The sequence below is a fragment of the Oncorhynchus kisutch genome, linkage group LG4 (genome assembly GCF_002021735.2).
Source record: "Oncorhynchus kisutch isolate 150728-3 linkage group LG4, Okis_V2, whole genome shotgun sequence".
In the NCBI taxonomy this organism is placed as follows: domain Eukaryota; kingdom Metazoa; phylum Chordata; class Actinopteri; order Salmoniformes; family Salmonidae; genus Oncorhynchus; species Oncorhynchus kisutch.
Window position 1 is genome coordinate 70,185,929 of NC_034177.2, and position 27,980 is coordinate 70,213,908.

General features: G+C 44.2%; 2 protein-coding genes across 12 annotated transcripts in view; one reads left to right on the top strand and one right to left on the bottom strand.

Annotated features, from left to right (window-relative positions):
• LOC109906983 (regulating synaptic membrane exocytosis protein 1) overlaps positions 1-6,064 on the bottom strand; it is an 80,055-nt gene extending 73,991 nt beyond the window's left edge. For 4 of the 11 annotated variants that reach the window (XM_031823543.1, XM_031823539.1, XM_031823535.1 and 1 more), the window contains exon 1: positions 1,741-2,422. In XM_031823543.1, the coding sequence (XP_031679403.1) occupies positions 1,741-1,904 (164 nt within the window). In that variant the 5' untranslated portion in view covers positions 1,905-2,422. Of the gene's footprint in view, positions 1-1,740; positions 2,424-5,942 lie in introns of those variants that run through there. The other 7 variants (XM_031823533.1, XM_031823534.1, XM_031823541.1 and 4 more) reach the window with 5 other exon arrangements.
• asrgl1 (asparaginase and isoaspartyl peptidase 1) lies at positions 5,169-27,942 on the top strand. Its single transcript, XM_031823544.1, has 7 exons — positions 5,169-5,299; positions 5,981-6,169; positions 15,034-15,176; positions 15,856-16,010; positions 16,177-16,298; positions 27,228-27,338; positions 27,468-27,942. Exons 2-7 carry the CDS (start codon positions 5,983-5,985, stop codon positions 27,680-27,682), a joined length of 933 nt encoding a protein of 310 aa, XP_031679404.1. The 5' UTR covers positions 5,169-5,299; positions 5,981-5,982; the 3' UTR covers positions 27,683-27,942.
• The last annotated feature ends 38 nt before the right edge of the window (positions 27,943-27,980 follow it).

Below are 27,980 nucleotides of genomic sequence, written 5' to 3' on the forward strand. Positions count from 1 at the left end.
GAAAATTATGACAATTATGCATGACCACTTGTGCATTGGACAGTTCTTTCTTTAGATGCAATGAATGGATCTGCAGATTCAATGCAGGGCTAGCACTCTGCAAAAGGAGCCAAAAATAGAACACAGACGTGAATAGCAGAGAAGAAGGGGTTCTCATGGGAGCCTAGTTATTCATTCTATATAAGACTATGCGATAGCAGTGACTGTGGTGTGACGTCATATCACCTCGCTGCAGTTTGTCAGACTATCCGTGGAGAAATATGCTACCCAGAAAGGGGTTCAATTTAACTCACGATGATAAACCTCCGAATTGTTGTCGTGACAAATACAACATACGTGCTCCTTCCACACTGGCTCGCGCTCTGTGTGTGAAAATACTAAAATAGCACAGGCTGTTTTTGACCATCATCCACTGTAATAAAACAACACATAAACTAGGTTACATGCGTTTACTGTAGCCTTTCTGTCAAGATGGGCTGCTGTAGGCTGATGCGAGAGTGCTGGTGCTGGCCTACATTGGGCTGATACTCAACCGCACCCGGTCACCAAAGCAACAAACGTACACGCAAACAGCTGTTGAGATATGGGATGGAAACACACAGTGCTTGACTCATTTTGGATGCCGGTACTGTTTATATTTAGGTGCAGGAGCTCCACAATACTTTTGACCTGATATTCTAAAAGAAGAACAGGAGCTCAAGCAGTAGAACAGTTGAGGTGCTGGTACTCTGTTCCGTGAGCTCCTGCCCAATTCAAGCACTGGAAACACACTGCTAGGGCAGAGATGCTGTTTCACTGATTTTACAAGCAGAAATGACAGAATCTCGGTCGAATGATGCTGTGCAATCGCAGCCTGCTGTTAGCCTGTCTGTAGCATACAGAAGCTGTGCTTGGGAATATACTAGCCTGGGCTATAGGTTATTTAGAACCTATATAGCCAGCGGTTTAGAATTGTTCGGATATGACAGAACACATACTTGCATTGGGGGAAATGGGAGCGGTTGAGAAGAAATGAGTTTGATATTCGTTTATTTGTGTCCGGGTACTAAAAGACAGTGGAGTGTGAAGCTGCTGTGTGTCTCGGGGACGACACACCCCTTTTCTCTCTCTCTCTCTCTCTCTCTCCCTCCCTCCCTTCCTGTCTCCTGCTCTTCGTCTCGTACACCTGTGACGGCCCTGACCCAACACGCTCTTACTCAAAAGCCCCCCCCCCCTCTCTCTCTCACACACACTCTCTCAATTCACGTTAGGACATCTTGTTAGGTTATCCTTGACTCTGTAGGCTAAAATGTAGGCTATAGATGGTTGAGACTGAAATAAGCTACACTATCTTTGCGGTGAGAGGAGCTGGGGCAATATAGGAGGTACCATCTCATGTTAGGGGAGTGCAGCTGACCATTGAACACTAAAGTAGGCAGTCTCACATGCATGGAGCTGTCCACTGGCATTCTGTATGATCACAATCAAGAGTCACTGATACTATAGTCCATATAACAAGGATACACAGAGGGATCGCCTACATGCTGATAAACACATAACCTACACACACACACTCACTACAGCGAATCACTACACACATCGACTGTCTATGCTGCACCTTAGTACCATGAATAGGTTAGATAGACAGATATGTGTATAGGTTTGTTAGCCTATTGGTAGCCTAGCGGCAGTATGGCAGCATCTCTGCACAACATCTCCCCAGCATCTCCAGAGCGGAAATAGCCCCAGTATCTCCCTTACTTTAACATGGCCTCTTCCTTCTCCTCCTCCTCCTTCTGTCGAGCTAGCACGGCCATTATGATCTTCCTCTCCTCCTCCGTCAGATGGCTCAGGTCCGGTTCGGGCATGGACGCCGGCACGACGGGTGGACGCGCGCCGCCCGGAGGGCCCACCGAGGCGGACATCTTCTCCCCCTCTCTTTGGCGGCTAGGATCACTGACAGAAATCCCGCTGGCTGTGCCCACGGATCACGACATGGCCCATGGACGAAGCAACGGCTCGGGCAAGTGATGCAAGGCTCCCATGGTGGCAGGCACCCACGGTGGGAGTGCTTCTTCGGTTCCTAGTCGCCTTTTCTCTTTTTCTCTCTCTTCCTCTCTCTCGCTCTTTTCTCTTCTCCCCCCCACCCCCCACCCGCCCTCCTCTCCCCTCCACCTCCAGTTACGGGGAGCCCATGTCTCCGGCAGAGAATGATAGGCTACTCGGCCCCCTGGTGAAGCTAGCTTCGTTCAACGCAGAGCGATGTTTCTCTACCGCTGCCCAGTCTGGAACGCTGGCTAGGTGGGCTCCTTGTTTTACACCACTGCCGCGCTCTGATGCTGATGCTGCTGCTGTCACGGAGATGTAGAACCGTCAATGGGACCGCAGCCCCTGAAGCGCGCGCACCTTCTCACGCAAGGAGCGCGCATTCTCATTTGAGAATGGGGGCTCGCCGTACGAGGCGCGTGCTAAATATTATATTTCACTTCACCAATCGAAGCGTGCTAGTGACGCGCGCCCTTCCTCCATTCCTTCTTTCCTTATACGAGCACCTGGCACAAACACGTGCGTGTGAGTGTCAGTAGTGCTGGTGAATCTTGTTAAGACCCTAGCTCAAAATACTCACAACACAAATGTAGCGTTCTGGTGGTTGTTCTATAGGCCTATCTTCCGTACAATGAAAATGTGTATGAGCCCATTTCAGGACCACGGACAGTGCAGTGGGCAGCCGGCGACGAGGTTCTAAATGAGACGGATAATCCAAGTTTCCCCGCCTTTTTTCATAAAACATGTAACTTTATTAGGCTAAAAAGTTGTAGTATATAGTACGTTGCTAGTTAACGACGTAAAGGATGCCACTTTTTATGAATGTGGCCATGTGTATGTTGTCTAGTAGCCTATATCATGTGCAGGATAAACTCTAACAACGGGAATTCTAAACCACCCATTGTATAATTAAGCAATAATACTTGAGGGGCCATATGTTATGACATTTTTTATCGTGGATGTAATGTGGTCATAGCCACGAAACGAAGCCGTTGTATAATACTACATATAATAGTCTCATTCATGAATTTAGCTCCAACAGAGTTGTAGCCTGTCTGTTGGCTGCCTGTTTGAGGTGCTCGATTAAGGCAGCTCCCCGCACCTCTCTGACTCAGATGGGTTGGGTTAAATGCTGGAGACACATTTCAGTTGAATGCATTCGGTTGTACTACTGATTTTCCTTTCATATCATAAGTCTTCCACTTTAGCCAGACGCAGGTGTTTCACAGCTATGCTACAGTATGTGTAGTGCTACAGGGTTTGCAGCTCAATGTAATAACAGCCGGCGATTCCATGCTAAGAAAGTCAATGTTTGTAGGAGCGAATGGGGATTTTATGTCATAGGCTATCCAGCTTTCAAGAAAATCATGTTTTCAAAGAAACAGCCCCAATTCGTACACTATCAGCCTACCAGCAGATGGCAGCACGTACCGGTCAATAATAGAAGCTATTCACTGGACAAACAAGTATTGACGTTCAGGCCACTAACACCATTGATTTAGGAATCTGTCACCCTACAAATGTGCAATATTTAGGGGTGCTGCATAGGCTAGTTTCGCTGTAACCTGGGATGATTGAAAATTAAACATTTGGCTGTTTCTTATTTAGGTTTACACAATGCTTCCATATGGTAGCATTTTAAAAACAACACAAGATACACATTGTTGTTCCAAGGCCTAATAATGAACAATAATAAGAATAAGAATTCATGTTGGGGTTAATTATTAGCCCCGAATAACATGTAGACGTAACTTAAAAATAACTTTTATGTTGATATGGTGATATCTTGACGCCACTGCTGTAGAGCCATACGTTAAATTGCCGTTCACCTAGCAGTAGGAGACTGTACATGGGATAGCCTACAAATTGGCTTCTAGAGGACTTTTCTACCTGTCTCAGCTAAACTGGTGAAAAATACTCAGTATGAGGTCGAAGTATTGGATGTGGTATGTGTGGTGAAGTTCTCGGGCCGAGGCTTTCACCAAGGGTCAGGAAAAGATGAGTGTGACAGTAGGAGTGAAGTTTTGGAAAAAGTGGACCCATGACTTTTGGCTGTTCCATTTGTGGTTACAGGGTGGGTGAAAACAGAGTTGGGTGCTGTAGAATTGGTGAGGGTAACCAGAAGTGGTCTTGTGATAATTGTTGTTTCTGCTGGTCAGAGGGAGAAGGCTTTCTGCGTTAAACAAACGAGGTTAAGTAATGTGAGTTATTTTGCCCTCAAGAAAAGGGTGCCATTGAAAGGAGTGATTACTGGGGTAGCAGTAAATGTAAAAGTTGACCAACTGAAGGGGAAGATTCCTGGTGTTTGTGATGCTCGTCGTTTGGTGTGACGCAGACAGGGTGGGGGACGCAGACAGGGAGGGGTGAGTGGTGAAACAGAAGAGTTAATATCAGTTTTTTTTTGTTTTGATGTTGATTCTTTGCCCGACAAAGTGATTTTAGGATATATAAGTTATCCTGTATGAGCTTTTGTGCCGAACACATTACGTTGTTACAGGTGTTCAACTTATGGGCATGTAGCAGCAGTGTGTAGGAGGGGGGTTCCTAGGTGTGCAGAAGGGCATGAGACAAAGGAATGTGTAGCATTGGGGAAAGTAGTGGTATGTGTTAATTGTAGAGGAGCTCATTGGGCTGGGAATCAGAAATATCCTGTGCGAGAGGGGCAGGTTGAGGTTTCCAGGGTTAGAGTAGTGCAGAAGTTGTCATATGCTGAGGCAGTGAAGAAAGTAGAGGAAGATGGGGTCAAGGGTACAGTATATCTGTACCAGTACAGAGGGATAGACCAACAAGTGAAAAATGTTTCTGTTAGATTGGAGTTTTAGCATTTATAGCAATGGTTATCAACGGTACTCCAGGGATGGAACGTAAGTCACAGGAAATAGAGGTTGTGGTTGCAGCTGCATAGAGGTATTTGGGTGTGCAAGACTTGACATCAGAAGAGTTGCAGGGTGTGTTAAGTAGGTGGTGTCCCATCCTGTCAGGTTGTTGGCCTACCCTAGGACTAAATATATTTCAATAGTGGAGTAGGTGGTGTTATTTGTATTTGTTTGTGAGTGTAGTGTTAGATGGTAGGGTATTTGTTTATTTATTTATATTTTCAAGCAAAGTATAAGGGAGTTCTACTCCAGTCAAGGAGGTGGCGTGGTTGCAACATTTATTGGTTGCCAACCGCCGTTAAACCTCATCGAATAAGAGGAAGTGCCGATGACGGGAGACTAGTACATATGTTAATAACAGCGCTGGTGTCGAGTACTGAACGTCGACCGATTATCTGGTAAGAAATAAATATAAACACTAGAAACATTTCTCAGCAAAAATGATCAGTGCATATTCTCTCCGTGTGTATACAAATGTATATTATGTCAACATCGAATAGTGTTATTTTTCACACACATTCCGATTGGTGTCCATTGCGCTATTTATTTGTGGTCGTGTCTAAGCTTAAAGTCCCACTTCATTCGTTTCGGATGCATTGAATTATTCCTTTGCACAAATTGTGGTGACAACTGGTTTAAATTATATAGAGTAGGCTACTCTATAATATGAAACGTAAGTGCCGTTTCAATGCTAATGGATGGACCTGTGGAAACTATTATTAAGTGTGCACGGGCCAGGAGTTTTTCCTGACCAAACAAAACAACTGGCACAATGGGGAGTATGATGTTCACCAGTGGCCACCGCTTGGCCGTGATGAGCTACAGTGCTGGCTTTTGTTCCTGCCCAGCTCTAACCCAACAATGGTTTCAAGCAGGTTTTTTGGTGGTGACTAGTTCATCTCCCAAGAATGTCCTTAATATTAGACACTGGGTAAATCAGGACACCTCAATTTCAAGATTGATATTTAAACTATGTGGCCATCCCCATGAGCCCATGTGTAACACAAACCTCTTTAGTATAAGGTCTTTAAATCGCTTTACCTGTCTTACCATCTCTCTCTCCTGGGCCTCTCTGGCAGACATGTTGCCTGTGTTGGTGGTCCATGGGGGAGCGGGGTTCATCCCTAAAGAGCGTGTGCAGATGTCTTGTGCTGGGGTCCAGGCTGCAGTCAGGGGGGGATACTCCAAACTCCAGGGGCAGGGCAGTGCCATGGATGCTGTGGTGGAGGCCGTCACTCTGCTGGAGAATGACCACCACTACAACGCAGGTAAACACACACCCATGACTAGGTCCTGGAGTCTTTCCTAGCCAGGTCACATGGCCAGAGAAAAACCACCTGGCCCCTCTGAGATCAGCAATAGGGTCAGATAAGGTAAATAGCTCCACCTATATTTACTTGCTACATGGTTCCATGGTAATAATTACGCAATATTAACATGGAATTACCAAATAATTATTAATTTATCTTGTACTTTTTTGTTGTTGTGAACACCAGTTGAAACTGTACCATAAAATGAAGTGCTACCAGATTTTACTGTCAATGACACTAACCTGGATAAAGAAAGGTTGATAAAGAATATCACATTTATTGGTCACATAAAATGCCGGGGTGGCAGGGTAGCCTAGTGGTTAGAGCGTTGGACTGGTAACCGAAAGGTTGCAAGTTCATATCCCCGAGGTGACAAGGTACAAACCTGTCATTCTGCCCCTGAACAGGCAGTTAACCCACTGTTCCTAGGCAGTCATTGAAAATAAGAATTTGTTCTTAACTGACTTGCCTAGTTAAATAAAGGTACAAATTACAATAAACATACACGTGTTTAGCAGATGTTATTGCGGGTGGAGCGAAATGCGTCTGCTTTTAGCTCCAACAGTGCAGTAATATATAACAGTTTCACTACATATACTCAAAATACACACATCTAAGTAAAGAATAGATAAACATATATATCAGAGCGGGATTGGACAAAGATAGTGGCATAGTATAGAGTACAGTATACAATTGAACTCGGACGTTTACATGCACTTAAGTTGATACTTCACTGTATCACTGTATCACAATTCCAGTGGGTCAGATGTTTACATACACTAAGTTGACTGTGCCTTTAAACAGCTTGGGAAATTCCAGAAAAGGATGTCATGGATTTAGAAGCTTCTGATAGGCTAATTGACATCATTTGAGTCAATTGTTGGTGTACCTGTGGATGTTTTTCAAGGCCAACCTTCAAACTTAGTGCCTCTTTGCTTGATATCATGGGAAAATCTAAAGAAATCATCCAAGATCTCAGAAAAACAATTGTAGACCTCCACAAGTCTGGTTCATCCTTCGGAGCAATTTGCAAACGCCTGTAGGTACCACGTTCATCTGTACAAACAATAGTACCTAAGTATAAACACCATGGGACCACGCAGCCGTCATACCGCTCACGTGTTCTGTCTCCTAGAGATGAACGTACTTTGTTGCAAAAACTGCAAATCAATTCCAGAACAACAGCAAAGGACCTTGTGAAGATGCTGGAGGAAACGGGTAGAGTATAATTTATATTCACAGCAAAACGAGTCCTATATCGACATAACCTGAAAGGCCGCTCAGCAAAAAGAAGACACTGCTCCAAAACCGCCATAAAAAAGCCAGACTACGGTTTGCAACTGCACATGGGGACAAAGATCGTACTTTTTGGAGAAATGTCCTCTGGTTTGATGAAACAAAAATAGAACTGTTGGCCATAATGACCATCATTATGTTTGGAGGAAAAAGGGGGAGGCTTGCAAGTCGAAGAACACCATCCCAAACATAAAGCACGGGGGTGGTAGCATCATGTTGTAGGGGTGCTTTGCTGCAGGAGGGACTTGTTGTCGCATGAATTTTCAATCCCAATGATAATAACTGACAATCAATAGCTCTGACCAATCCCCGAGATCTGTAAGACCATGGGTCTAATAATAATTAGTCAAAGTTTATGCAAAAATGTTGTTCTCTGAATAAACTGTACTAAAGTCCATTATACAAAGACATCCATTTTATAGCTGCGCACATACTTCCACACAAACAGTATGTATCCTACGCACATACTTCCACACAAACAGCATGTATCCTACGCACGTACTTCCACACAAACAGCATGTATCCTACGCACGTACTTCCACACAAACAGCATGTATCCTACGCACGTACTTCCACACAAACAGCATGTATCCTACGCACGTACTTCCACACAAACAGCATGTATCCTACGCACGTACTTCCACACAAACAGCATGTATCCTACGCACGTACTTCCACACAAACAGCATGTATCCTACGCACGTACTTCCACACAAACAGCATGTATCCTACGCACGTACTTCCACACAAACAGCATGTATCCTACGCACGTACTTCCACACAAACAGCATGTATCCTACGCACGTACTTCCACACAAACAGCATGTATCCTACGCACGTACTTCCACACAAACAGCATGTATCCTACGCACGTACTTCCACACAAACAGCATGTATCCTACGCACGTACTTCCACACAAACAGCATGTATCCTACGCACGTACTTCCACACAAACAGCATGTATCCTACGCACGTACTTCCACACAAACAGCATGTATCCTACGCACGTACTTCCACACAAACAGCATGTATCCTACGCACGTACTTCCACACAAACAGCATGTATCCTACGCACGTACTTCCACACAAACAGCATGTATCCTACGCACGTACTTCCACACAAACAGCATGTATCCTACGCACGTACTTCCACACAAACAGCATGTATCCTACGCACGTACTTCCACACAAACAGCATGTATCCTACGCACGTACTTCCACACAAACAGCATGTATCCTACGCACGTACTTCCACACAAACAGCATGTATCCTACGCACGTACTTCCACACAAACAGCATGTATCCTACGCACGTACTTCCACACAAACAGCATGTATCCTACGCACGTACTTCCACACAAACAGCATGTATCCTACGCACGTACTTCCACACAAACAGCATGTATCCTACGCACGTACTTCCACACAAACAGCATGTATCCTACGCACGTACTTCCACACAAACAGCATGTATCCTACGCACGTACTTCCACACAAACAGCATGTATCCTACGCACGTACTTCCACACAAACAGCATGTATCCTACGCACGTACTTCCACACAAACAGCATGTATCCTACGCACGTACTTCCACACAAACAGCATGTATCCTACGCACGTACTTCCACACAAACAGCATGTATCCTACGCACGTACTTCCACACAAACAGCATGTATCCTACGCACGTACTTCCACACAAACAGCATGTATCCTACGCACGTACTTCCACACAAACAGCATGTATCCTACGCACGTACTTCCACACAAACAGCATGTATCCTACGCACGTACTTCCACACAAACAGCATGTATCCTACGCACGTACTTCCACACAAACAGCATGTATCCTACGCACGTACTTCCACACAAACAGCATGTATCCTACGCACGTACTTCCACACAAACAGCATGTATCCTACGCACGTACTTCCACACAAACAGCATGTATCCTACGCACGTACTTCCACACAAACAGCATGTATCCTACGCACGTACTTCCACACAAACAGCATGTATCCTACGCACGTACTTCCACACAAACAGCATGTATCCTACGCACGTACTTCCACACAAACAGCATGTATCCTACGCACGTACTTCCACACAAACAGCATGTATCCTACGCACGTACTTCCACACAAACAGCATGTATCCTACGCACGTACTTCCACACAAACAGCATGTATCCTACGCACGTACTTCCACACAAACAGCATGTATCCTACGCACGTACTTCCACACAAACAGCATGTATCCTACGCACGTACTTCCACACAAACAGCATGTATCCTACGCACGTACTTCCACACAAACAGCATGTATCCTACGCACGTACTTCCACACAAACAGCATGTATCCTACGCACGTACTTCCACACAAACAGCATGTATCCTACGCACGTACTTCCACACAAACAGCATGTATCCTACGCACGTACTTCCACACAAACAGCATGTATCCTACGCACGTACTTCCACACAAACAGCATGTATCCTACGCACGTACTTCCACACAAACAGCATGTATCCTACGCACGTACTTCCACACAAACAGCATGTATCCTACGCACGTACTTCCACACAAACAGCATGTATCCTACGCACGTACTTCCACACAAACAGCATGTATCCTACGCACGTACTTCCACACAAACAGCATGTATCCTACGCACGTACTTCCACACAAACAGCATGTATCCTACGCACGTACTTCCACACAAACAGCATGTATCCTACGCACGTACTTCCACACAAACAGCATGTATCCTACGCACGTACTTCCACACAAACAGCATGTATCCTACGCACGTACTTCCACACAAACAGCATGTATCCTACGCACGTACTTCCACACAAACAGCATGTATCCTACGCACGTACTTCCACACAAACAGCATGTATCCTACGCACGTACTTCCACACAAACAGCATGTATCCTACGCACGTACTTCCACACAAACAGCATGTATCCTACGCACGTACTTCCACACAAACAGCATGTATCCTACGCACGTACTTCCACACAAACAGCATGTATCCTACGCACGTACTTCCACACAAACAGCATGTATCCTACGCACGTACTTCCACACAAACAGCATGTATCCTACGCACGTACTTCCACACAAACAGCATGTATCCTACGCACGTACTTCCACACAAACAGCATGTATCCTACGCACGTACTTCCACACAAACAGCATGTATCCTACGCACGTACTTCCACACAAACAGCATGTATCCTACGCACGTACTTCCACACAAACAGCATGTATCCTACGCACGTACTTCCACACAAACAGCATGTATCCTACGCACGTACTTCCACACAAACAGCATGTATCCTACGCACGTACTTCCACACAAACAGCATGTATCCTACGCACGTACTTCCACACAAACAGCATGTATCCTACGCACGTACTTCCACACAAACAGCATGTATCCTACGCACGTACTTCCACACAAACAGCATGTATCCTACGCACGTACTTCCACACAAACAGCATGTATCCTACGCACGTACTTCCACACAAACAGCATGTATCCTATGCACGTACTTCCACACAAACAGCATGTATCCTACGCACGTACTTCCACACAAACAGTAGGTGAGTTTTATCTCTATAGTTCTCACCACTGTGGATCACGGCCCAGCCAACATTCCCCAGAGATTAGGGAAACCTTGAGAAACCTTGAGAAATACTCCCTATGCTCTCATAGGTTCCTCAGAGGCCTAGCCAGGTCGGTTCAAACACAGGTTAACTGTTCTCTGTATCTTTCTTCGGACCCCACATACAAGATTCCACTATACAGATAAATTGTTTAACCTAATTCCGATTTAAAATTATAATCTGATGTGTGTAGTTTATGATTCTAATCAATTTCATACAGTTAAAAGGTTTCGGAGTGGAATTATTTAATCATTGTCTTTCAACATTTAAATTATTTTATCACTGGTGCACTTCACAAAATTAGATGGCATCATGAGGAAGAAAATGATGTGTATATATTGAAGCAACATCTGAAGACAATGACCCCAAGCATTCTTCCAAAGTTGTGGCAAAATGGCTTAAGGACATCAAAGTCAAGGTATTGGGGTGGCCATCACAAAGCCCTGACCTCAATCCCAAAGAAAATTTGTGGGCAGAACTGAAAAAGCGTGTGCGAGCAAGGAGGCCTACAAACATGACTCGGTTACACCAGCTCTGTCAGGAGGAATGGGACAAAATTCACCCAACTTATTGTGGGAAGCTTGTGGAAGGCTACCCGAAACGTTCAACCCAAGTTAAACAATTAAAAGGCAATGCTACCAAATACTAATTGAGTGTATGGAAACTTCTGACCCACTGGGAATGTGATGAAAGAAATAAAAGCTGAAATAAATCTCTCTCTACTATTATTCTGACATTTCACATTCTTAAAATCAAGCGGTGATCCTAACTGACCTAAAACATGGAATTTTTACTTCGATTAAATGTCAGGAATTATGAAAAACTGAGCTGGGTGAATATTGCATCACCCACTGAGCTGGGTGATGCAATATTTACAAACAATTAAAGTGACTAAGAGTACAGTTTATATATATATATATATATATATATATATATTATATGAGATGAGATGAGTAATGCAAGATAAAGAGACATTATTAAAGTGGCTAGTGTTTCATTTCCTTAGTGGCCAGTGATTCCTATTCTATGTCTATAGGCAGCATCCTCTGACGTGCTGGAGATGACTGTTTAACAGTCAGTGGTGGAGTATAGAATACAGTACATGAAATGGGTGATTCAATATGTAAACACAATTTAAAAGTGACTAAGATACCGTAGAATAGTGTGGAGTGGAGTTTATACATATGAGATGAGTAATGCTAGATACGGTACATTATTAAAGTGGCTATTGATTCATTTCTAAAAGTGTCCAGTGATTCCTAATCTATGTCTATAGGCAGCCGTCCCTGATGTGCTAGTGATGGCTGTTTAGCAATCTGATGGCCTTGAGATAGAAACTGTTTTTCAGTCTCGGTACCAGCTTGATGCACCTGTACTGACCTCGCCTTCTGGATGATAACGGGTTAACAGGCAGTGGCTCGGGTGGTTCATGTCCTTGATGATCTTTTTGGCCACCCTATAGCATCGGGTACTGTAGGGGTCCAGGAGGGCGGGAAGTTTGCCCCCGGTAATGTGTTGGGCAGACCGTACCACCCTCTGGAGAGCTTTGCGGTTGTGATACAGCCCGACAGGATGCTCTCAATTGTGCATCTGTAAAAGATTGAGTGTTTTAGGTGTTAAGCCACATTTCTTCAGCCTCCTAAGGTTGAAGAGGCGTTGTTGCGCCTTCTTTACCACACTGTCTGTTTGGTTGGACCATTTCAGTTTGTCAGTGATGTGTATGAAGAGGAACTTGAAGCTTTCCACCATCTTCGCTGCGGTCCCATCAATGTGAATAGGGGGGTGCGCCCTCTGCTCTTTCCTGAAGTCCATGACCATCTCTTTAGTTTTGTTGACATTGAGTGAGAGGTTATTTTTCTGACACCACACTCCCAGAACCCTCACCTCCTTGTAGGCTGTCTCATCGTTGTTGGTAATCAAGCCTAATACTGTTGTGTCATCTGCAAACTTGAGGATTGAGTTGGAGGTGTGCTTGGCCATGCAGTCATGGGTGAACAGGGAGTACAGGAGTGGGCTGAGCACGCACCCTTGTGAGGCCCCGGTGTTGAGGATCAGCAAAGAGGTGTTTTTTCCTACCTTCACCACCTGGGGGTGACCCGTCAGGAAGTCCAGGACCCAGTTGCACAGTGCGGGCTTCAGAACGAGAGCCTCGAGCTTGATGATGAGCTTGGAGGGTACTATGGTGTTGAATGCTTAGCTATAGTCAATTAACAGCATTCTTACATAGGTATGCCTCTTGTCCAGACAGGACAGGGCAGTGTGCAGTGTTGTGGCGATTGCATCGTCTGTGGATCTATTGGGGGCTGTAAGGAAATTGAAGAGATTCTAGGGTGACAGGTAAGCTGGAGGTGATATGATCCTTGACTCTCAAAGCACTTCATGATGACAGAGGTGAGTGCTACGGGGCGATAGTCATTTAGTTCAATTTCCTTTGCTTTCTTAGATACAGGGACAATGGTGGCCATCTTGAAGCACGTGGGGCCAACAGACTGGGATATGGAGAGATTGAATATATCTGTGAACACACCAGCCAGCTGGTCTGCGCATGCTCTGAGGACACGGCTAGGGATACCATCTGGGCCGGCAGCCTTGTGAGGGTTAACATGCTTAAAGGTCTTATGTCGGCCACGCCAAAGGAGAACCCACAGTTCTTGGTAGCGGGTTGTGTCAGTGGCACTGTATTATCCTCAAAGCGAGCGAAGAAGGTGTTCAGCCTGTCCGGAAGCAAGACGTCGGTGTCCACGACGTGGCTGGTTTTCCTTTTATAATCCGTGATTGTCTGTAGATCCTGCCACATGCGTCTCGTGTCTGAGCCGTTGAACCGGGACTCAACTTTGTCCCTATAGCGAGGTGTAGCCTGCTTGATTGCTTTGTGGAGGGAATAACTACTCTGTGGGTATTCTTCCATATTGCGGTGGTTCGTGCTTTCAGTTTTGCGCGAATGCTCCCATTTATCCACAGTTTCTGGTTGGGGTAGGTTTTAATAGTCACAGTGGATACAACATCTCCTATGCACTTCTTGACAAACTCATTCACCATATCGGTATATTTGCAGATGTAATTTTCTGAAGCTACTCTGAACATATCCCAGTCTGCGTGGTCAAAACATTCTTGAAGCGTGGATTCCGATTGGTCAGACCAGCGTTGAATAGTCCTCACCACGGGTGCTTCCTGTTTGACTTTCTGCCTATAGGAGGGGAGGATCAAGATGGAATCATGGTCTGATTTGCCGAATGGAGGGCGGGGGAGGACCTTATATGCATTCTGGAAGGTAGTATAGCAATGGTTGAGGGTTTAGCAGCGCGAGTACAGCATTCAATATGTTGATAGAATTTAGGGAGCCTTTTTCCTCATATTTGCTTTGTTAAAATCCCCAGCTACAATAAATGCAGCCTCAGGATATGTGTTTTCCAGTTTGCATATTTTATTATCCAGAGATTGGACATTAGCGAGTAAAATACTGTGGTGCGGTGGATGGTGTGCACGCATACTGAGTCGGACTAGAAGACCGCCTCGAGTACCTCTCCTTCGCCGGCATTGTTTTGGGGTGGCCTCTGGAATAAATTTGATTGCTCTCGGGAGAATAATCATGGGATCTGCTCCAGGGAAGTCGTAATCTTGGTCGTAATGATGGTAGTTCTGGTGAGTTACCGCCACTCTAATATCCAGTTGTTCTCCCCGGCTGTATGTAATGACACAACAATTCCTGAGCTAATAAAGTAAACGATAGTACATAAACAAACAAAATACTGCAGAGTTGCTTAAGAGCTCGTCGCGATGCTGCCATCTCCGTCGGCGCCATAATCTGAAGACATGTGTCTATGTCCTCTTGTATCTCTGCATGCATCAGGGCTAGGCTCGGTGTTGAATGCTAAGGGTGAGGTGGAGATGGACGCCATCGTGATGGACGGGAGATATCTGGCCAGCGGAGCGGTCTCTGCGGTCAGAAAAGTGGCCAATCCTATCCAACTGGCCAGACTGGTCATGGACAAGGTACTGTACACACAGGCACACACACTTTGCTTAGACAGTTCAGGGTGTTTGGTATTTTATTAGGATCTCCATTAGCTGTTGCAAAAGTAGCAGCTACTCTTCCTGGGGTCCACATGAAACATGATAATGACATAATACAGAATATTAATGGACAAGGACAGAACTATATCAAAAAATGTTTTTTTTTTAATCTAAAGGGCACATGTAGCCTACATATCAATGCATACACAGAAACTATCTAGGTCAAATAGGGGAGAGGCATTGTGCCGTCAGGTGTTGCGTCATCCGGCGTACACACAGGCACACACACTTTGCTTAGACAGTTCAGGGTGTTTGGTATTTTATTAGGATCTCCATTAGCTGTTGCAAAAGTAGCAGCTACTCTTCCTGGGGTCCACATGAAACATGATAATGACATAATACAGAATATTAATGGACAAGGACAGAACTATATCAAAAAATGTTTTTTTTTAAATCTAAAGGGCACATGTAGCCTACATATCAATGCATACACAGAAACTATCTAGGTCAAATAGGGGAGAGGCATTGTGCCGTCAGGTGTTGCGTCATCCGGCGCACTTTCCCACAGCGCTCTCTCACGCGTAAGCAAGTGAGGTACAGTATATTCTCTACATATTGAACATTGTTCCCCATTGAATGAGCCCGTTACCCATTGCAGACGAGCCATCTGTGTCTGACTGGAGAGGGTGCCAGTCAGTTTGCCCGGTCGATGGGTGTTCCCGAGGTGCCAGAGGAATCACTGATCACAGAGTATGCCCGTATGCGCTGGAAGAAGAACCTGGCAGCTGATGCCAACCCGGTGGAGTGCCAGATGTAAGATAAAGCATGACATGATATTTCATACCATAGAGTTGAATACAATAGATAGATATTGAAATGGATTGTAACATGATGAGATGTATGATAGTGTGACATGATTGAACATAGCATGGTATGATAGATGTTAATGACATTTTTAATTGAAGTGTGTCTGTCACAGGGGGAAGATGGGTACGGTAGGGGCGGTGGCGGTGGATGCAGAGGGGAACATAGCCTGTGCCACCTCCACCGGTGGCATGCTGAACAAGATGGAGGGCAGGGTGGGGGACACAGCATGTATCGGTGAGACATCTGATGTTATGTCTTATGAGGTAAAGAGATGTGGAGAGGAAGTAGGAGAGAGAAAGAGAGGAGTGGGGAAATGAGGAGGAGACCTGCAGCTTTAACAGTGATCCAGAAAGCTGAGTGGCTTGGTGAACCCTGACCGCTGAGACGTGGAGGAATGTGTGGTGGTGTGGAGCCACTCACTCACGACCTGCTGGGTTAATATTTGACTATGGAGATTATTACAGCCAGCATTCTGAACAACACACACTGCTACCTCAAACATATAGATTGCTTCATAAAAGTGCAGAGGCACAGGCATACAGTACGTACACAACATATGCACATACATTTACACACATACACAGAACAGGGGTTAAACACTGCACTCCATATAATAGCACCACCAAATGACCTGAATTGCAGTTGAGATTCCATTCAAAGTTTTAAAAAATATCAGGGAGGTTACAAGTACAAACAAACAAACAAAGATATCCCCAACTCACCCCCCATTTCCCATCCATGAGCCTGTTTATTTTGCGGTAATGCTGCCTGTCAGCAGTAATCTTCTCAGGTTGAGAGATTCAAGGGGCTATCATTGTTAAGTAACACACTAGATGCAAAGCATTGAATACACAGTATAAAATAATGCACTTTGAAATACATTTTGTAACTTTGCCCCAGAAGCATTTAACTGCAAGGGACTCCCCTGGAAATGTGCCTACCTGATTTAGAGAACACAGTGATCAGTTGGGAGTTGGGGCCAAGTTTATCGTAAAACGTTTCCTCTGTGTTAAATACAGTCTGTGAACAAACTTAAAATCGATAAATTGATGGTTTGGATTATGGGATGCCAAGGTCATATTTGTCCATATTGTATTCCAGTTAAAGGGTCGTTCAGATTCAATTAGATATGTCAAACATACTTTAATGGATAGGTCAGAATATGGTGCTTTCCAAAAGCTGTATATATACACTACATGACCAAAAGTATGTGGACAACTGCTCGTCGAACATCTCATTCCAAAATCACGGGCATTGCTGCTATAATAGCCTCCTCCTCCGCAGTTGGCGTTCCAATTCATCCCAAAGGTGTTCGATGGGGTTGAGTTCAGGGCTCTCTGCAGGCCAGTCAAGTTCTTCCACACCGATCTCCACAAACCATTTTTCTGTATGGAACTCATTTTGTGCACTACGGCATTGTCATGCTGGAACAGGAAAGGGCCTTTCCCAAACTGTTGCCACAAAGTTGGAAGCACAGAATCGTCTAGAATGTCATTATATGGTGTAGCATTAATATTTCCCTTCACTGGAACTAAGGGGCCTAGCACGATCCATGAAAAATAGCCCCAGACCATTATTCCTCCTCCACCAAACTTTACAGTTGGCACTATGCATTGGGGCAGGTAGCGTTCTCCTGGCTTTGGCTCCAAACCCAGATTCATTGATCTGGCTGCCAGATGAATAAACCCATTTTCATGAAGTTCCCGATGAACAGTTCTTGTGCTGACATTGTTTCCAGAGGCAGTTTGGAACTCGGTAGTGAGTGTTGACTGTAAATCAAATAATAATTGATTTAAACACAATTTTGCAAATAAGGTGTACAGTAGCCTCAACAGCAATCTATAGGGTAGCACCTTGGTGTAGCCGGAGGACAGCTAGCTTCCGTCCTGCTCTGGGTACATTGACTTCAATACAAAACCTAGGAGGCTCATGGTACTCACACCCTTCCATATACTTATACAGTAATTATGACAACTTCCAGAGGATTTCCTCCAGCCTATCAGAGCTCTTTCAGTATGAACTGACATGTTGTCCACCCAATCAAAGGATCAGAGAATGAATCTAGTACTGAAAGCGTAAGCTACAGCTAGCTAGCACTGCAGTATATAAAATGTTGAGTAGTTTACTCAAAGAGAGAGAACAACAACCATTGAACAGTTTTGAACAAATTAATTTCTTCTAAAATGAAGAATTTATTTTTCAGTTTCATTTACTTAGCTAGCAAATGCAGCTGTCTAGTTTAGCCTACTGAAACACCCTGCTCAAACAGGGGGATGCTATGTTAGCTAGCTGGCTATGACTTTACAACACAACACTGGAACTCTTCCCAGTCAATGTATGCTGTTGATATTACAAATTTATTGCCACCGGGGCCCACCGGTGTAACTGCTTACGAACGTTACGCTGTAACATTACTGCATGGTTGTAGTGGGGTTTACTAACGCATTAGTTCTATTAGCTATGACATTACTTTAGCTAATATGGTGAAAATGATGTAGGCTGTGTGTGGCGGTTTGGCTTAGATTTCTTTTCACCTGGTCACGTACAGCTGATGTGTTGTGCATTGAAGTCTGCAAACGAAGGGCAGAGGTGAGAAGACGAGAGTGCATAAATGTGAGGAGGAATACAACGTGGCTGCTATGAAAGTGAACTGTGTTTATGCGTGATCAGGGGTGTATTCATTCCGTCAATTCTGAGAAATGTTTCTTAAACTGAAGCGTACAGAACAAAACTGGGATAAACATACCTGAATTTGTCCAATATAAACTCTTGTTTGCAACTGTTGGACTAATGATTACACCCTATATCAGCTCGATGCAGGCAAGCGTGTGCAAGGCGGTATTGCATGACACTGTCTATGTGTCACTGTCTGTCACCTCAAATGTGTCTCTCGACCTGTGTACACCTACGTTGTAAACTTTTATTCATAGGCTAGGTTGTAGCAACCTCATGATGGGAATATGGAAAAATCAAGTATCATGTAGTAGCCTAAACCTATCGCTGTTACATTGAAGTGGGTGAATGGAATATGAATGAGAGTCATCCAATATGCTGTAATACAAATAAGGTGACTGACCACCACTGGTAGAGATGGAGTCTTACATTGGGTCTTGAGAGGCACTATTGCTGATTTGGTTAGATAAATTCAGCTTCATCAAAATCTGTCAAATTAATCTATGGTCATCAATGCGTTTGGAAGCGATTGAGATGCATTGTCTAGATATAGTAAAATATCATCCGCGTACAATGAGATGAAGTGATCAGTAGATTTGATGGAAATTTGTGTTATTTCCTATAATTCGGCATATTGCCTCAGCCAGGGGCTGCATGGATAATACGATAAGCACAGGTGAGATTGGATCGCATTGTCTGTTATTTCTAGTGATTCTGAAAGGAGCAGAGTGGATATTGCCTGTTAGAACTATGGCTAGGGATCGGCATATATTATTTTAATCATATTAATGAAATTGGCGCCAATTCCCATATGTTCCAAGACCGACCAGAGATACAGTGCGTTCAGAAAGTTTTCATACCCCTTGACGTTTTCCACATTTTGTTATGTTACAGCCTTATTCTAAAATGGATGACACCCCCCCCCCCCCTCATCAATCTACACACAATACCCCATAACGACGAAGCAAAAACTGGTTTTTAGAAATGTTTGCTAATTTGTAAAAAATAAAATCGAAATATCTCATTTACATTAGTATTCAGAACCTTTACTCAGTACTTTGTTGAAGCACCTTTGGCAGCTATTAAGGCATCGAGTATTCTTGGGTATGACCTTACATGCTTGGTACACCTGTATTTGGGGTTTCTCCCATTCTTCTCTACAGATCCTCTCAAGCTCTGTCAGGTTGGATGTGGAGCGTTGCTGCACAGCTATTTTTAGGTATCTCCAGAGATGTTCGATTGGGTTCAATTCCAGGCTCTGTCTGGGCCACTCAAGGACATTCAGAGACTTGTCCCAAAGCCATTCCTGCATTGACTTGGCTGTGTGCTTAGGGTCATTGTACTGTTTGAAGGTCAACATTCGCCCCAGTCTGAGGTCCTGAGTGCTCTGGAGCGGTTTTTCATCACGGATCTCTCTCTACTTTGCTCCGTTCATCTTTGCCTCGATCCTGACTAGTCTCCCAGTCCCTGCTACTGAAAAACATCCCCACAAACAAAAGGAGGTCGTCAGCATATAGCAAGACTTTCTGCTCCCAGCCCGCCCTGATTATGCCTTGAATGGCATCATTAGAGCGTAGTGCAATGGCGAGAGGCTCGATTGCCAAAGCAAACAACAAGGGGGAGAGTGGGCAACCCTGTCTGGATCCGCGGTGCAAGGGAAAATAGTCAGAGGACAAGTTATTAGTCTGTACCGAAGCCATGGGGGAAAAATAAAGAATCTTTATCCACGCAATGAATTTGGGGCCAAAGCCAAATCTATAAAGGGCAGCTGTTAGGTAATCCCACTCAACGCGGTCAAACGCTTTTTCGGCATCAAGTGAGACCACCACCTCCGGGGCCTCCGACGCTTTGGAGTACAGTATATTCATAAGGCGCCTAATATTGAAAAATAAATGCCTATTTCTCACAAAGCCAGTCTGGTCAGAGTGTATTACTTGGTGCAGCAAGCCTTCCATACGGATGGCTAAAAGCTTAGCTAGGATTTTGTAATCACAGTTTAAAAGCGAGATTGGGCGATAGGATCCACATTCCAGGGGGTCTTTGTTTTTCTTTAGTAGTAATGAAATTGAAGCCTGATAAAGACTAGGCGGTAGCTTTGAAGTATTGAGGCACTCTGCAAATAGTCGAGACAAGAATGGGCAAAGCAGACCAGAAAATGTCCTGTAAAATTCGGTTGGAAAACCCTCCGCACCCGGTGATTTACCACTTTTCATTGCGGACACTGCTGTTGCAATCTCCTCAAGCGTAAATTCTTCTTCTAGACAGTCATGGGAGTCTGTATCAATTGAAGGCATATTCAAGCCATTAAAGAAGGTGTCAATCAGCAAGGGGTCTTGAGGGGATTCAGAGGTGTATAGCGCAGAGTAAAATTGTTTAAATTGATCATTGATCTCTTTATGTATAACTGTGGTGGCACCAGACGGGGTCCTTATTTGTGGGATTAAACGTGAGGCCTCAGATTTACGGATCTGATGCGCAAGGAGTTTACTGGCCTTGTCGCCTTGTTCATAGACTTTGTATCGAGCTCGCAAGAGTAACTGTTCAGCTTGCCTGGTAGAAAGCTCATCAAATTCAGATTGGAGTAGTTGGCGCTCTTTATGCAGATCAGAGGAAGGATCCGTAGCATACTTCTCATCCAATGTGGCTATGGACTCACTCAGGTCCCGAAGTCGCTGGGAGCGAACTCTGTTTTGGTTGGCTGTATAAGAAATAATTTGGCCACGTAGGTATGCTTTGAGAGACTCGCATATGGTAGAGCAGGACATACCTGGTGTTGAATTAGTTTCTAGGAATAAGGTGATTTCAGAAGAAATGAAATTGACAAACTCCTTATCTGAGAGTAAAATGGGGTTGAGACGCCATTGATAACACATAGGAGGTCGCTGGTGAAACTCTAGTTCAAACACTAATGGTGAATGGTCAGAGATAATAATACTCTCGTAAGTACACTGCCGAAGGTTAGGCAGAAGTTTTTTGTCCAAAAAGAAGTAATCAATCCGGGAGTATGTTTGATGAACATGAGAATAAAAGGAATACTGTCTATCTGTAGGATGTAGGAAAAGCCAGGCCTCAAACATAGCATATTTCTGAAGAAAGGATTGAATAAGTAGGGCACATTTAGATGGGCCTGTATTTGTTTGTGAGGACTTGTCAAGAACTGTGGACATTTTACAGTTGAAATCCCCCCCTAAAATCAACAAATGAGAATCTAAATTGGGAATAGCAGACAGAAAGGAAGAAATGAAACTTGTCATCCCAATTGGGAGCATAAACACTAGCCAAAACAAGAGGGGTAGAAAACAGTTCACCGGTTACTATGACGTATCGTCCCTTAGGATCAGCAATAACCTCAGAAGCTACAAAGGGAGTAGCTTTATCAACCAGAATAGCAGCACCTCTTGATTTACTATGAAAGTTTGAGTGGAACACTTGACCAACCCAGTCCTTACGCATCCTAAAATGCTCACCAGTCCTCAAGTGAGTCTCTTGTAGAAATGCAATATTTGCATTCAAACCCTTTAAGTGTGTCAACACCCTCTTACGCTTCACCGGGTTGTTAACCCCTTTGGTATTCCAAGAAATGTACTTAGAGCATAGAATGGAAAAGCAATGAGCGCCCAAAACCCCCAGAATAACTTGTCTCAGAGTAATAATGTAATGTAATAATGTAAAACATTAGAACTGAACAATTCAACCTGCCCCCCCACCCCCTCCCCCCCATCCCAGACAATACCTCCCCAAACGAGGTACAAGCCTAAATAGAACATGTTCTCTTCGTACAGTATGTCTGTGAGAGTGCGGTCTTAAACCTAAACCCACAGTCCCGCTCTTTAAAGTCGCGTTTTGTTAGTGGATCAAGCAGCAAAATGAAAGATTTGTATGTATTCTTTCAAATAAAAAAAGGCGAATCCCTTGTGCAAACGGAATGACAAAAGCACCACTTGTAGATGTATATAATTGTATTCCCAGTCTTATAACAGGCATTGAGAGAGAAAATAAATTAAATGTATAAAGGCTCTCAGCCAAAAATCTAATTTGAAGTAAGGAAATTGTACCACAAGTGGGTTACTTACTATCCACAGTTCGCAAGCAACAGTTGCTGAACTGTGAGCATATTCAAGACTTCTTGATGTGACGTTGAATGTGAGCCATAGCCTCATCCGGAGATTCAAATGTGTAGTCTTTACCCTCATGAGATATCCATAAATGGGCCGGGAATCGCAGTCCATACTTCACACTTGGATGGTCCCGAAGTACTCGTTTGGCCTGTCCAAAAGCTGCGCGCTGCCTGGAAACAGTGGGGGAGTAGTCCTGGTAGATGGAAAAGCTCTGTCCTTGAAAGCTCAGAGTGGTATTGCGGGCTTGTCGGAGGATCTCCATCTTCTCATGAAAAAAGTGCACTCGAAGAATTATGTCACGGGGCCTCTCCCCATCCCGGGGCTTTGGGCGCAGCGACCGGTGGGCTCGATCAATCAGGGGCTTTTCATCTAAGGCAAGAATATCCTTCAGCAGCCCTGAAACTAAATCCGTGGCGCGATGCATTTCCACGGACTCTGGGACCGATACAAGTCTCAGATTATTGCGGCGAGAGAATCCCTCTAAACACGCAGCTCTCCTTCACCTTTTTCAAATCCGCAGCTAGGCGTTTAACTTCAGCCTCCAGGGATGTAGTTAAATCGGAGACATTAGTAGCGGAGGCCTCCAGTGCCACAATCGTTGTAGTGTGTGACGCAGTTGTAGTTTTGAGTAATGTGATTGCTGGCACAGTCTCGTTCCGCAGGATGGTTAAATCTGCTTTTAAAGTATCAGGAACCTCATGTATTCTGGCCTCAATCGTAGCAACCACCTGTGTTTTCATTTCAACTATCTCAGAGCGTAGTAGTTTGATGGCCTCGACAATGTTTATTTCAGCGCCGCCAGGCCAAGCCGCACCCCCGGGTAAAGTGTGCGTCCCCGGGCCCTCAGAATCAGGAGAGGGCGGTGATGAGAGCGGGTCTTGTAGGCCGGGTTTTTCTCAAAGTCATGCTTTTGGCCTTAAGTTTGGTCGACATGCTGACATTCGGAAGCAAAGTAGTCTTGGTTTTTACGGAAAGGGATCACCAAATTAATATTTGAAAATAAATACGGTTCTGCTGCAGAATTCACATAAACTTTAAGAATACCACGGGAGCAAACGGAAAACACGTCAGTCGCACATGGCGTCCCCTACCATCCTCCTTATTAAAACATTTTGATTAAAACATTTAAAATATTCTTAATCCTATTCTTTAAATTGTATTTTGGTACAGTTGTAGATGTGAATCCAACATCTAATTTGTTAACTTGTCGACCAGTTAAGTCTATTTACTGTATTGTAAAAGTGTACCGCAACCAAATATCAACATATGAAGGAGATATACACTGCTCAAAAAAATAAAGGGAACACTTAAACAACACAATGTAACTTCAAGTCAATCACACTTCTGTGAAATCAAACTGTCCACATTGGAAGCAACACTGATTGACAATAAATTTCACATGCTGTTGTGCAAATGGAATAGACAACAGGTGGAAATTATAGGCAATTAGCAAGACACCCCCAATAAAGGAGTGGTTCTGAAGGTGATAACCACAGACCACTTCTCAGTTCCTATGCTTCCTGGCTGATGTTTTGGTCCCTTTTGAATGCTGGCGGTGCTTTCACTCTAGTGGTAGCATGAGATGGAGTCTACAACCCACACAAGTGGCTCAGGTAGTGCAGCTCATCCAGGATGGCACATCAATGCGAGCTGTGGCAAGAAGGTTTGCTGTGTCTGTCAGCATAGTGTCCAGAGCAAGGAGGCGCTACCAGCAGACAGACCAGTACATCAGGAGACGTGGAGGAGGCCGTAAGAGGGCAACAACCTAGCAGCAGGACCGCTACCTCCGCCTTTGTGCAAGGAGGAGCAGGAGGAGCACTGCCAGAGCCCTGCAAAATGACCTCCAGCAGGCCACAAATGTGTATGTGTCTGCTCAAACGGTCATAAACAGACTCCATGAGGGTGGTATGAGGGCCCGACATCCACAGTTGGGGGTTGTGCTTACAGCCCAACACCGTGCAGGACGTTTGGCATTTGCCAGAGAACACCAAGATTGACAAATTCGCCACTGGCGCCCTGTGCTCTTCACAGATGAAAGCAGGTTCACACTAAGCACATGTGACAGACGTGACAGAGTCTGGAGACACCGTGGAGAACGTTCTGCGGCCTGCAACATCCTCCATCATGACCGGTTTGGCGGTGGGTCAGTCATGGGGGGGGGGGGGGCATTTTGTTGGGGGGACGCACAGCCCTCCATGTGCTCACCAGAGGTAGCCTGACTGCCATTAGGTACCGAGATGAGATCCTCAGACCCCTTGTGAGACCATATGCTGGTGCGGTTGTCCCTGGGTTCCTCCTAATGCAAGATAATGCTAGACCTCATGTGGCTAGAGTGTGTCAGCAGTTCCTGCAAGAGGAAGGTGTTGATGCTATGGACTGGCCCGCCCGTTCCCCAGACCTGAATCCAATTGAGCACATCTGGGACATCATGTCTTTCTTTATCATGGATGCTTTAGTCCAGGTCTGGGAGGAGATCCCTCAGGAGACCATCTGCCACCTCATCAGGAGCATTCCCAGGCATTGTAGGGAGGTCATACAGGCACGTGGAGGCCACACACACTACTGAGCCTCATTTTGACAACATCAAAGTTGGATCAGCCTGTAGTGTGGTTTTCCACTTTAATTTTGTGTGTGACTCCAAATCCAGACCTACATGGGTTGATAAATTTGATTTCCATTGATCATTTTTGTGTGATTTTGTTGTCAGCACATTCAACTATGTAAATAAAAAAGTTTTTAATAAGAATATTTCATTCATTCAGATCTAGGTTGTGTTATTTTAGTGTTCCCTTTATTTTTTTGAGCAGTGTATATGTTTTGTGCCACTGATTTAGTCTGGCTTTAATTCCAGTTTGTCTACAAATGAATAATTGATATGTTGGATTCACGTCTCCATCTCAATGTCACGTCTGACCCGAGTTATTTCTTTGTTTTAGTTGGTCAGGATGTGAGTTGGGTGGATATTCTATGTTTTGTGTTTCTAGGTTGGGTTTCTTGTTTGGCCTGATATGGTTCTCAATCAGAGGCAGGTGTTAGTCATTGTCTCTGATTGGGAACCATATTTAGGTAGCCTGTTTTCTGTTTGCGTTTGTGGGTGGTTGTTTTCAGTCTTAGTGTGTCTGCACCAGATAGAACTCTTTCGGGTTGCCACTTTGTTGTTTTGTGTTTTTGAAGTGTTCAGTTTTCCATTAAAAAGATGAACACTAACCACTAACCTTTGGTCCTCTCTATCTCCAGACGACAACCGTTACACTCAGCCAAAACCAAAGTTAAAGAATAGGACATAATCTAATCAAACTTTAAATTCCCTTTTAAAGTTTGATTTGATTTAGTCATTCTTTAACTTGGATTTTTGGATGAGATGTTGATGTAAATCCAACATCTAATTATTAACTTGAAGATTACATTAGAAATCAGGCCTAGGGTTTCAAGCTTTGGTAATTTGTTGTCTATTGATAGCTGAACCCTGGGTTGAATGGAAACAATAGCTGTTGATGACTTTGCAGATGCCATGTAGGCCAAAATAACCATCATTGATGATGTATTGTTGCAGTTCATCTCTCAATTATTCTCACTGATGGCATATTGGTAGTAGTAGTCAGTTACAAATATAAAAGCTAAGCCGGGCTTGGTTAAAACCCTAGATAGGATACCAAATGAATAGTTGTAGATCAACTCTTCAGTAGGATGTGCTGACCAGCCTACTGTTGTTTTTTTGTTTTATTCTAATGGTGTGTATAATGTTGAAGATCTGACATTGTTTCAAAGGTCAAATTCAACATTTTATACAAGGTTTGTCTATGTTGAAAATTGGTATCATAAATCTGTGGTTGAAATTTCAATGTTCTCAGAACAGTTTATGTTGATTACTTTTTTCAAATCCAATGTATTTTCCATATAGATACAATATTTTTCCATATTACGTTTTTTTTCCCCTCTCTTTTTTGGAAACTGACCTGACACCCAAGGGGAGAGCACCAAAAAAGGTTACTGTCTGACTGGCTTGTCAAGAAAATACCCTTAAAGGTGCAGGGCATTTTTTTTATACTCTGTTTGTTTACAACTTTTCTTTTTGGTACCTGTAAAGAGCATTCTGTAAATGTAGTCTATTCTATTGTTTACCTCGCCATCGAGTGGCTCAGAGTGGAAACTGCACCCTCAGACAACCAGGTATGTTACAGCTATGCCACGCTATCAAGGCTAGAAAAGGTTTCCACACCGCTTCTACTAATCCAGTTGTCAGATTGGTAATTCATTACGGAAGACTGATTTTTCAAGTATTCCAACAGGCTTTAAGACCACATGAAAGTCAATACATGTAGCAGATGTTTCCCTCTTATAGTGTGTGAAAAGCAGTGTGTATGTGTTTCAGGGTGTGGGGGTTATGCTGATAACAGGGTTGGAGCAGTGTCCCCGACGGGCGAGGGTGAAGCCATCATGAAGGTCACTCTGGCTAGACTCATCCTGTTCCACATGGAGCAAGGTAACACACACGATTTATGAAAAAAAAAAGATTGATTGACATGCAATCTTCACTAACTCCATCCATTTATAACCTCATCCATGCATCAATCCATCCATTTATCCTCCCTCCCTGGTGTGTCTCCTGCAGGGCGCAGCGCGGAGGCAGCAGCAGACGAGGCCCTGGCCTATATGAAGGACAGGGTGGGAGGTCTGGGGGGAGTGGTGGTGGTAGACCCCCAGGGTGAATGGTCTGTTCGCTTCAGCAGCTTGCAGATGGCCTGGGCTGCAGCCCAGCAACGAACACTCCACTATGGCCTGTACACTGGAGAACACTTCACAAAGAACATAGACGACCCCAACTAACACATACTTCACGTCCACTTATGTGTTGAGAGTCTAAAAGAAACCCTACTAACAAGCATAGGTAAACAATCCATAGAACGCACTGAATTGAACATTTTCCATCCACTAGACTCTTACCATAACTGTGTTTTTAGCAATCAGTATTATTTCCATTTTGTCTAATCCTCAAATCAATGCTCATATCTAGAGCCAGTATTTGGAAAGTGTTGATCAACTGCCAAATGTAACTATGACGGAATAAAGTGTGTTTTAAAAACAAACAGGCTGTCCTTTCTGAGGGGTTTTCAGTGCCTCCTTT